This window comes from Homalodisca vitripennis, chromosome X (assembly GCF_021130785.1).
Source record: "Homalodisca vitripennis isolate AUS2020 chromosome X, UT_GWSS_2.1, whole genome shotgun sequence".
Classification (NCBI taxonomy): domain Eukaryota; kingdom Metazoa; phylum Arthropoda; class Insecta; order Hemiptera; family Cicadellidae; genus Homalodisca; species Homalodisca vitripennis.
This window is the reverse complement of record NC_060215.1, coordinates 106,620,608-106,632,149: the sequence shown is the minus strand read 5'-3', so window position 1 is coordinate 106,632,149 and position 11,542 is coordinate 106,620,608. Positions and strand designations below refer to the sequence as shown.

At 38.3% G+C, this 11,542-nt stretch overlaps 1 protein-coding gene across 1 annotated transcript; it reads left to right on the top strand.

Annotated features, from left to right (window-relative positions):
• Positions 1 to 1,531: 1,531 nt before the first annotated feature.
• Positions 1,532 to 3,699, top strand: LOC124369548. Its single transcript, XM_046827575.1, has 2 exons — positions 1,532 to 3,062; positions 3,406 to 3,699. The coding sequence occupies exons 1-2, from the start codon at positions 2,871 to 2,873 to the stop codon at positions 3,697 to 3,699; spliced, it is 486 nt and encodes a 161-aa protein (XP_046683531.1). The 5' UTR covers positions 1,532 to 2,870.
• Positions 3,700 to 11,542: the final 7,843 nt, after the last annotated feature.

Here is an 11,542-nt window from a genome sequence, read left to right as displayed (position 1 = left end):
TCCTTTTGTAGTAATTGCGACAGTACGAGTCCGCCAATTTAAAATTAGGATTTTTGCATTGCTCAATGTTTTTGCTGTTTTAAACCCGTTTTCGGTTACAACAAGTACATCTGTGTTCAGATCTTCACAGAGCTGAAGTGCATCCAGTTTGTTGGTTGCGAATTGAGCGTTTTGGTGAAGCAGTCTCGATGAAATTTAAAATGGAAATTTTACAATATATTTGATATATTCAATTCTGCCCGTCGATCCGAAGTGGTAAAAAAGGTATGGTTTTCCGTCGATCGAGAGTCAGTCTGTCGTTGACTTGGTATTGTTTGAAGGCTGGAAGCCTCTGGTTGATCGGAGAATCTGACGGCGGCGGCATACGTCTCATGACGTAGGTTATTGATCCGGAGAGGTCCATACAGGTCAAGGTGGGTAGAGGGACAGGTTGACTCATCCCCTATATCGCCCAGCAGTCACTAAAACCGGTCTGCGAGCCGCCGGCGTGACGTCAGCCGGTGACCTTCGATTTGCCACTGCGGCCCACTCCCGCCTCCTAACAGTGCAGTCGCTTCTGTCTAGCTTTGAGGTGTTGCGTTCATATTTGTTGTTTGTTGGTGATATGTGTTTGGTGTTGTGTTCTCCATATTTATTGTTTGTTGGTGATATGTGTTAATAGTATTTTTTGGAGGTAACATTTTTTTACTTGATGTGACTATTGCAGTTTGACTAATATCATCATGGTATGTAACAAGTAGTAATTTAAAGAAATATTGAAACTGAAAGTCAGTTTGTAGGTTATAAAATGCCCGGGAAAAGGTGCACTGTTGCTGTCTGCAACAATAGCCACGCTAAAACAAAGGAAAAAGGCGTGGTATATTTTAATTTTCCCAAAGACCCTGAAATAAGGAGTAGATGGGTGTATTTGTGTAAGCGGGCAGGAAAATGGAACCCAGACTCTTGTTCAGTATGTTCAGACCATTTTTTGCTAGAAGACTATGAAAGAGATCTTAAATCAGAGCTGTTGAATTTACCGAGAAAAAAGAAGCTCAAACAATCAGCTGTTCCTTCTCAAAAATTGACAAATACCCCAGTTTGTGAAAATGTTAAAACTGGGAATGAGTTAACGTTAAACAGGAAAAAGAGGTACACAAATAGGAATAACAAACAACTTGTACATTCATTGGTATGTCCTGAAAAATCTGAAACATTTTCTTCAGAAGAACTAGAAGCGGAATGTAGTGAGTTAACTACTAGTACTCTTTTGCCAAATTTGGAAACAGAATCCAGTATAAATGAAAAATATACTGCATTATTGGAAGAAAATAAAATTCTAAAGGCAAATCTTTTAAAGACACAGTATATTTTAAGGAGAAAATCTTTAAAAATTCGTAGGCTTACTAATTCACTAAAGATATTGAAGAAGAATAATTCACGACAGTCGATAGAATCAAAAATAAAATATAAGCTGAATACTGTATTTACAAAAAATCAGTTAGATTTATTATTAGGCAATAAAAACAGAGTTAAATGGACTAACGAAGAGATATCAATAGCCCTTACTTTGCGCTACTTTGGAAAACGAACATATATATATCTTCGAAGAAAATGTAATTTTCCCTTGCCCAGTTTGTCAACTTTGAACAGATGGATCACCAATATAAATATACGTAAAGGGTTTTTTGACGAAATTTTCCGTTTAATGGAAGTTGCTGGTGAAACTAAGGAAACACATGAAAAGGTTGCAGTTTTGATGTATGATGAGATGAAAGTGAAGGAAACATACGAATATGACCAGAAAAATGATCAGGTTATAGGACCTCACAAACAAATGCAGGTTATTGTATTAAGAGGACTGTTCTCTAATTGGAAACAGCCAATTTTCATCGATTTTGATACAACCATTTCAAAAGAAATTGTATTTAAGGCCATAACTAAAGCTCGCGCCTCTGGTTATGATGTAGTAGCATGTGTATCAGATATGGGTGGGGGAAACTATGGTTTATGGAACAAACTGAATGTTACCATTGAAAAGCCATGGTTTGAAAATCCTGCAGACAAAACCAAAAAAGTTTTTTTCTTTGCCGATACCCCTCATGTACTGAAACTATTGCGGAACTGGTTCCTAGATACGGGATTTGTGTTAAACAATAATGTCCATGTTGATAAAACACCAATACGTGCCCTTATTGAACTGGATTCCAACGAGCTTAAAGTTTGCCATAAGCTCGACAAGCATCATTTAGAGTGCGTAGGAGCTGAAAGGCAAAATGTAAGATTGGCCGCTCAACTTTTTTCAAACACGACTGCCAAGGCATTGGAATTATACAAACCTGTCAATGACGTAAACCTTATACGTAATTTATCAGCCTTTATTGCTTCCGTTAACGATTGGTTTGACGTAATGAATACGTATGTACCACAGCAATCATTGCAGACCTCACAATGTGGGTATGGTCTTTATGAAGTGGAGCAAAATAAATGTCTGGATGACATGTTCACGATTGTAGAGACAATGCGTTGTCCAGGAAAGAACACCATGTTACCTTTTCAGAAAGGTATTTTGATATCAATAAATGCTATTAAAGGCCTCTTAGATTATGTTCGACAGGAATTCCAGATGGAATACCTATTAACTCACCGGCTAAATCAAGATACCTTGGAAAATTTATTTTCCCAGATAAGAACAAGAGGAGGCTTAAATGACCACCCAACCCCCCTGAATGTTATTTACCGAGTAAGGATGATAATTTTTGGAAAAAAACCCTGGAATTGTACAAAGCCATTTGAATACCACCGATTTATCAGAAAGTGAGTTCATAGTTGCGAATGTACTTAAGAAACTGGACATAAATAGGGTGTGTGACAATGATAAAACGCAAGAAAGAATGGACATAAAGAATAATGAAGAAGAAAACGAAATCACTGAATGTCCAGATATCGTTGAAGGAGCTCAAAATTATCTCGCTGGATGGGTAGCAAAGAAGCATTTGAAGAAATACCCGTTCCTAGGAGATTATACATACAAAAGTGAATCTTCGCCAGCAAACGAGCGCTCCTGGATTCGACATTTGTCAAAGGTAAGAAGAAAGTTAAGCCATTATTACAAATTATACTCAATATAATTAAGTTAAATGTTTTTATGATACTGGATATCCATACAGAGAACAAGATAAGTTGTGAAAAAAGTTGATAAAACATAGGATCACATATTTCTACAGCATTTTAATTTGTTTTGGATATAATCTCTAATTATTTGTTTAAAAACTCGTTTCTACCAAAGGTCATTAACACAAATTAATATTCAAAATAAAGTTAAAAGATTGCAATGTAAATTTCCATAAAATGTATATTGTGTAAAACATCGAGAATATTTTCGTTTATAAGCAAGTTAGGCTTTCATTAACGTTCTTTTTGTAACAGGGTGGACTGGTGGAGCCTTCTGAACAATGGATACAAATTAGTCAAGTGTGTGAGCAGGAGTTCAATATATTTCATGGAGAAAAACGAATAAAGAAAGACATAAATATAGTTAAGGATTTAGTAGCTAAAGTGTCCCAAAAAGTAGAACATTTTCCTTTGGAGGTTATTACATCATACATTAAAATGAGAACAATTATCAGAATGAAAGACTTAAACCTTAATCTTTGTGCCACAAAATTCAAGAAAAGACAAGGAGACGTTGATTTAGAAAAACGAAAGCGAATAAAAAAGTGAAAAAAATATGTACATAAATCATTATTGTTCTTCAAATACACATCCTAGTTCTTATTAAAAATGGAAGTTGTAATATTATTTTGTGTTATGATTGTATAATTATATTTTACTTATTTTTTTAGAAGTATCATATTTATAATTTTTTAGTGTTTAGATTAATGTTTAATTTAATGTATTTAGTAAGGTAGATTAGTGTTAATATTAATTTGGTTAATATTTGTTAATAATTTAGTTAATAATAAGTTCAGACAGGTTAAGTGTAAGAAAGGGCCATGAGGCCCTAATTTTTACTGTTTAAATAAACAAATTTTCATTTCATTTATTTTGGAAAAGTAAATGCTTTGTTTTGTTTACACCTGTTTATGTCTTTTATTAAGTATATTATTAGAACTAATACAAAGTATAACAATTAAAATAATATTCAAAACGTACACTAAAGACAGTTAAATAGGTCACAAGAGAGTTGTACAAGACTGGTTGTACTGTGGTAATGGTACAGACGCGGAGTGGCAGAACATAGCGGCCGGTCACTGGGTGACGTCACAGTGAGCGGCAACATGCACCACGTAAACGGCCGGATGCGTCAACCTGTCCCTCTACCAACCTTGCATACAGGTAGGTGGCGTCTGCAGATCGGCGATAGGGGTTGGACGTCGCGTCGGGTGGAAGCTAGGCGTAGTCTTCTCGCAGATACAGCGATCATTCCGCTAAACACTTGCTTTCCAAACTGATTGAGATGGTGGCCGTGTTGAGTAAACAATTGGCCTACCCAACATCGTCACGTCCACCATTGAAACTCCCACCTTCTCGAGACTCTCATGTAATATCATATTAATTCGCCTCACTTCTCTGTTTATGTACGCGTCCCAATGGTCTTGATGGCGATGAAACATGGAAACCACAATGACATTTGTGTGATTGTGCTTCAAGTTCTTTCTCTGGCCTACGAGAACTCTAGCAGGTCGAGTATTTCTCGGAGTGATGTCTGAGAGGTCGTTGGCCCCAGCCATAATAACGATTGTGTCACCTACTGTAAAGTTTTTTTTGTCATACTATGATCATTTTCCAAGACATGGCTCAAAGACGCTCCTGAGCACGCATTGACGAATACTTCACAACTCGAGGAAACTTATGATTTTAACAGGTTAAATATATTTTTACTGTGGCTGTCAGCGAAGATATGAAATTTGTGTGAAAGATATGAAGCTTTCAACAACAAGAACAAGCTGAAGGCTACGGGCATCACGGTGCGGTGAGGTCGGGACATACATACCCGAACCGCGCCCGACACGTGAGTCGGCCGAGTGTCGGTGCGGGCCCGGCTCGGTTACTGTGAAGCCACACATATCCGTATGCTGTCCGAGCACGAAAATCTCACTGTTTGTACTAGAGCATATTTCTTTTGGATTTTAATGTGCCATATACTTCAAAAAAAGTTGAGCAAGTAAAAAAGAAGTGACATCCGTTTTTTTAAGTCTTTTTATGTTAACTAGTAAAACATAGTATATATTTGTAAAATATCAAAACAAATCAAATCAGCTTTATTGCAGCGACAATATTACAATGTATAGCAAACGTCACAAATTTTAATCTAAAATTTCTTACATTCATGCCACAAAATTCTCATTCACACATACAATTTTACACTTATGTGCCTTTCATCCTTCGCCAATATATCCCACTTTAAACAGCAGAATCAGTCATGTAATTGGGCGGTCTTCCAGTTAAATGCTAAAAACTCCCCTGCATTATAAAATGCTTGTGACACTAAGAGGTGTTTAAGGCGCCTTTTGAACGCCTTCGGCGTTAGGGAATATTTTATCGAACTTGGCAGTCTGTTAATAAAATTAACACCTGTGTGTTCAAAAACCACTGTTCTGTGGCTTGCAGTTCGTAGTAATTCTCTACGTCGTGTCTCATGCGTAGGTATGTCCCGGCCTCTGGTTAAGGCACACTTATACATACAAAACAAAGTGGTTTCTAAAATGTACAGACACGGGAGAGTTTACAGCTGTAATTACTTAAAAGCTTGCCTGCACGACTCTCTGAATTTTATTTTTGCAATTATTCGAATAGCTTTTTTTGGGGCTTGAATCCTCTCTGAAACTGAGAGCTTGCGCACGCTCCCCACAGGACCACTCCGTAAGACAAATGGGGATAAATTAAGCCATAATACGCCGTTATCAGTACCTGACTTGGGCAGTATTTTGCTAAGGATCTCAAGACATAAATGCCTGAGGAAATTTTTGCGCAAACATGATTGATGCGCAATCCAAGTCAACCCTCGATCAAGGTGTATTCCTAGCAATTTTGAAGAGAGGACTTCTTCCAGTGTGGAATCAGCTAACAAGACGGCAGATCCACAATGGTTGCCTACATCGCGCAAAGCAAAATTTAAAACGTTGGATTTTGAGGAGTTTGTTGTGAGATTGAGGCTTTGGAAGTCTTGTACACAGTTATTGATGTGAACAAAGGCCTGTTGTTCCAACACTTCACTTGATCTTGCACTAAAACAGAGAGTCATATCATCAGCATACTGCACTAGTCCTCCATGCAGAAGTGATGATCCTATGTCGTTGACATAAAGCAGGAAAAGCACAGGACTGAGAATGGATCCCTGGGGAACACCGTACCTCAGTTCTATTGGTTTTGACAATTGATTTGATATTTGGACAACTTGGGATCTATGACAGAATTGAGCTAAGCTATTTAAGGGGCACGCCTCTGATGCCATGGGACCCAAGTCTGTCGAGCAGTATGCTATGGTCAACGTAGTCGAATGCTTTGGACAAGTCTAAGAACACACTCATTGTGTGGTTCCGACATTCTATTCCCTCTACAATCATATCGACAAGACTCACTACTGCGTCTGTCGTCGATTTGCCCTTTCTGAATCCAAATTGTTCATTTGAGAGCTGACTGTATTTATCCAAAAATTGAAGCATTCTTATGAGAAAAAGCTTTTCAAAGATTTTGCTCAATACTGGCAAAATTGAGACAGGCCGATAGTTATTGATTGAAAATTGGTCGTCTTTTTTGAAAATTGGAACAACTTTTGCAATTTTCAGGAGGGAGGGGAAAATCCTGTTTGGAATGAAGAATTCACCAATTTATTTAAAGGTCTCACCAAATGCTTGCAGAATTGTTTGATGAGCCATGTGGACATTAGATTAAGATCATTTGACTTTTTGGCTGGGAGCTGCTGAATAATTCGGTGAAGCTCATCCTCAGTGACAGGCGTCAGCAACATTGAGGCTGCTGGACTCTGTCTTCGCGAGGAACGTACTTGCGGTTCAGACGGCCGAGGACTTTGCCCAACAGCAATGAATGCGAAAAATTCGTTAAACTGATTGGCAACCTCAGTTCCATCCTCCACAAGAATATTCCCATTTTTAACTTTGATTTGTTTTTTAACTTTTGTTTTATTGTTAATGATGTCCCAAGTTGTTTTTAAAATATTTTTAGAAGATAGAATAGATTTTGAGACATCGTATGCTTTCGCAGCTTGAATCACTACCCTGTAAATTTTTTTGTATTTTTTGAAGAATGTTTTGAAATTTTCATTACAAGTACGTTTGTTAATTTCAGAGACGTTTTTTCGCAAATATTAATCGTTTTTGTAGGGCAGCATGTGTTAATATGGAAATTTAGGACGTCGTTAAATGTTTTGAACTACTGCTCTACAGATTGAGAAGAGTGAAGGAAACTTCACTTTTCTGTTGACAGGGAAGTGTTGAGGTGAGCGATGTTTTCTGGCCTTGTGTCTCTTATTGTTTGGTTAATTTTGGGCTCCCTTTCAAGTTTCATTCCACTGACGACAGCTTCTTGCCCGTAGTGGTCAGATATAGCTGTGTTTACCACAGATACCTCGACACTTGGATGATTGGTGATGATGTTGTCGATAGCCGATTGGGTTGTAGCCGTCACTCTCGTCGGAGTTTTGACTAACAACTCCAGATCGAATGACCTAAGTAAATCAAACTAATCGAACTGTGGAATGGTGTGTGTTGTCCAACGCGTCAATGTTGAAATCCCCCATCACGACATATTCCTGACGTTGATCAGTCAGGTCTGTCAGTAATTGTTCGAATTTTGAAAAAAAATATCTTCGTTTCCACTGGGAGACCTATATATTCCGATCACTACTAATTTTGATGTGTCTGTTTGAATTTTGATTCCGACTGCTTCATAATCTTTTTCGAGTGATTCTTGGATCGGAAAGGGGACAAACGTGAAATTTTGTTAAAAAAAAATAGCAACCCCTCCTCCTTTGGAGTAGGGTCTACAGTACGCGGAAGCTAATTTATAATTTGGAATTTTGCACAGTGCGATGTTATCACTGTTGAAACCGTTTTCAGTGACAACAAGATCTGTTTTGAGATCCTCGCACATGAGTTGAATTTCTTCCAATTTGTTGGTTGCAAATTGAGCATTTTGATGAAGCAGTTTCAGTTCCAATTGTTTGTAAATTTTTGAGTTTGTTCGTTTTTGATGGCGATTGTTTGCCAATTTTGTCCGCTGATTTAAAGAGGAGCCCCTAAAAAAGCAGTCTCAATTCTTTGCTCTTGTAAATTTGAAGCTGCAGAATGGACAACAGGGCCGTTTCTTCGATCTTCCTTCATGGCGTCGTCACAAGATATACTCGGCATCGGGGGCTCTGGAGGCAACTGTATAGAGTCTGGCGGTGGCGGTGACGGTGACGGTGGCGGCGGCGCGGCGGTGGCAGTGACGGCGACAGTGACGGAGGCGGAGGCGGCGGTAGTGACGGTGGTGGCGGCGACGGCAGCGACGGTAGTGGCGTCGGCGGTGGCAGTGACGGCGGCACTGACGGTGGTGGCGGCGGCACCGGCAGCAATGGTGGGACGGCAGTGCGGGTGTCAGGAGCAACCTCAGCCTTCTTGGCCGCAGCAGTCGAGGCGCTCAACCCGCCAAGAGCCTCCACGATGAGTCTGGCCAGCTGCTACTTCCCTCTAGTGTGGATATGCATCCCGTGCCTCGTGAAGTGCCTCCGCTGCAGTCTGTTCATATCTAGGACAGAGATGTGGTGCCTAGCAGCCAGTTCTTCTATATAAGCATTCACGAGGGCGGTGTGCTGGTTAATATCGTGCGTAGAGGGCAAGTCGTGGCGATGGGGCAGCGTGGCGACAATCAGCCTGTTATGAGAAGCTACGGACGTGATCCTCTTCGCCAGGTTGTCGTATATATTCCGCTGCTCCCCGGCCGCAAGGTCATTGGTTCCGGCGATCAGGACGCTGCATCGATCTCTTTCGTCACCGGCTGAGGTTGGGATGAGGTGATCTGAAGCAGCCTCGCCCCAGGCTTGCAGACCCCTGTCACAGAAACGCGTCGAGAGAGCAGCTGAGATGTCATTCCAGCTATGTTGCGGACGTGGCTATCTCCCTCGATCACAACCGACTCGAAAGGTATGGGGTTAGATACAGGTAGTGGAAGAGGTTTTGGTTTTCGGTTGTTATTTTTACATTTAATTGGAATTTTGGTAGGCTTTGATGGTGAAAATGGTGTCGGGTTCGGAACTTTAGGTGGGTTAGGAGACTGTGAATTACTTGGTTTACACTGTTTCGAGGGGTGCTTAAGGACAGGAAATGGATTGTTTGTTTTTTTGTTTTTGTTTGTGTTTTACGAGTTTCCAGGTTTCATTTCGATTCTTGCAGACGCACTGTGTATGTTGCAGTTGCAAACATTCAATTTCAGCCTCCAATACTTCTACTGTAGTTTTTAAACTGTCTATAATTTCATTGCTATGGTCAGGAACTGGGATTGAAACAGGAAGGGTTTGAGTTTCTTGGGTGGTTAGAGGGATTGGGTCGCACTGTACCGCACCGTCATTGGTTTTTACGGGTTTTGATGACTGGGAAGTTGCGGATGCAAAAATTTCGGATGTGTATAGACTAAGGCGCTTGTCTGACACGATAGCATGGCCTAATATGGATTTTAGTTCGGTCTGTAGGCGTTTTATTTCTTCCTTCAGAAGTGTATTTTCTTGCAGCAATGAATCGAGGTCAGAAAACGGGTGAGTTGATGAAAAGTAAGTGTTTGTAGAGATTGCTATGGGTGTGATGCAGTGGGCGGGGGTCTGGTTCGATTACTCCACTGATCGTTGGCCCAACGACCCAAACATTAGTTTAGTTTTAAATAAGAGGGGACGACCCGTTTTATAATTTATAGAGGTTCGATTGGTCCACTGGGTCGTTGGGCCAACGACCCGATCAAATAAAACATTGCATTTCAAATGAAAAGGGTCGATTACTCCACTGACCGATTAGTCCACTATGGTCAAGGGCAGGCGGCACGGCAGCCGCTCCTCTTGTACTGTAGTAATTTTATCTTCATTATGAGCGTGAATAAATTTGATGAAAACATAAATAAATATATATATATATAACTATATAAATATTATTATAAATTACATATTAATTAAATGCAGGTGTGAAGTAACTTGTACATTATTATTTTTTGTCGGTAAAGAAAAAACTACTTTGGTTAATATAAACCAAAGTAGTTTATATAAATATATATATATATATATATATATATATATATGTGTGTGTTTATATATATATATATATATATATATATATATATATATATATATATGTCTTCCCAATTTCTGTACGTCATTGACGTGACTAATATATATGTGTTTAATATATGACCAAACACTCCAATAAATGACAAATCTTTATTTTTGTGAGGACTTTCGTGCTCAATGAACATATCGTCAGACCCACATAACTGAGCACCTTCTGTGTTCATTGAGCACGAAAGGCCTCACAAAAATAAAAATTTGTCATTTATTGGAGTGTTTGATGATATATTAAGCATTTAGTTTCCAATAATAAGAAGCTGGTAAAATGTATATATATATATATATATATATATACATTTATATTATATATATATATATATACATTTATATTATATATATATATATATATATATATATATATATATATATAAAATTTGAATAAACGGCAAAAGCGTGATTTTATCTTTATTGAAACTACATTAGTATCGATTTTTGATCATATACATGTACAAGTCAAATAACTGGCCAATTCTCTTCAAAAAGCCATTGTATAATGTTCTGAAGCATTTAAACATTTTCGTGTATCTGATACATTTCTTGAGATAGATATAAACTACATTTACGGTACATATTAAAGAAAACTATCAATCATTAAAACTTAATTGAGAATATGTTGCCAACTTTAAAATATAGGCGTCTGAAGAAGTAATGTTGATTGTTAATGGGATGTGAGAGAAGGCATTACATTATCTTATAACGGGTATTCTATATGAGGTAATCTATAAGCGTAATACAGCTGTTAGACTCTTAGTTGTAAGTAGAATAGTGCAATTTGTGGTAATATATTAGAAATACAATGTTATTAGTGATGTCGCTAAAAGAATTCAAGTTTCACATGCAACTAACCACAACTAGAGCTTAAATTTCCCATAAGTTCGAGATTATTCTTTTGATGGTGTCTTCCTCAGTTTCTTTCCAAGTTGAAACATGCAAACTTGAATTGATGTCTCCGTGACAAACCGTTAATAACTATTAATAGTTTTAATCTGAAGTAAAAGTTTTCTTTGGCGTCTTCATTGTAGCTTTATACGCTGTGATGGCTGATGAAGCCGCAGTCAACGAGTTTATTTACATGATTTTATTCAGTTTTCACTGGTGGTTTTCTTTTACAGTTAATTTACATCATAAAATATAGTAAACGGATAAGTTCTTCGGTTTAAACGGCCGGTGTCATAACCAACTATTTCGGCCTAACCGTGAAAAGTTACCCTCAGTCACAATATTGTTCCGGTTTAA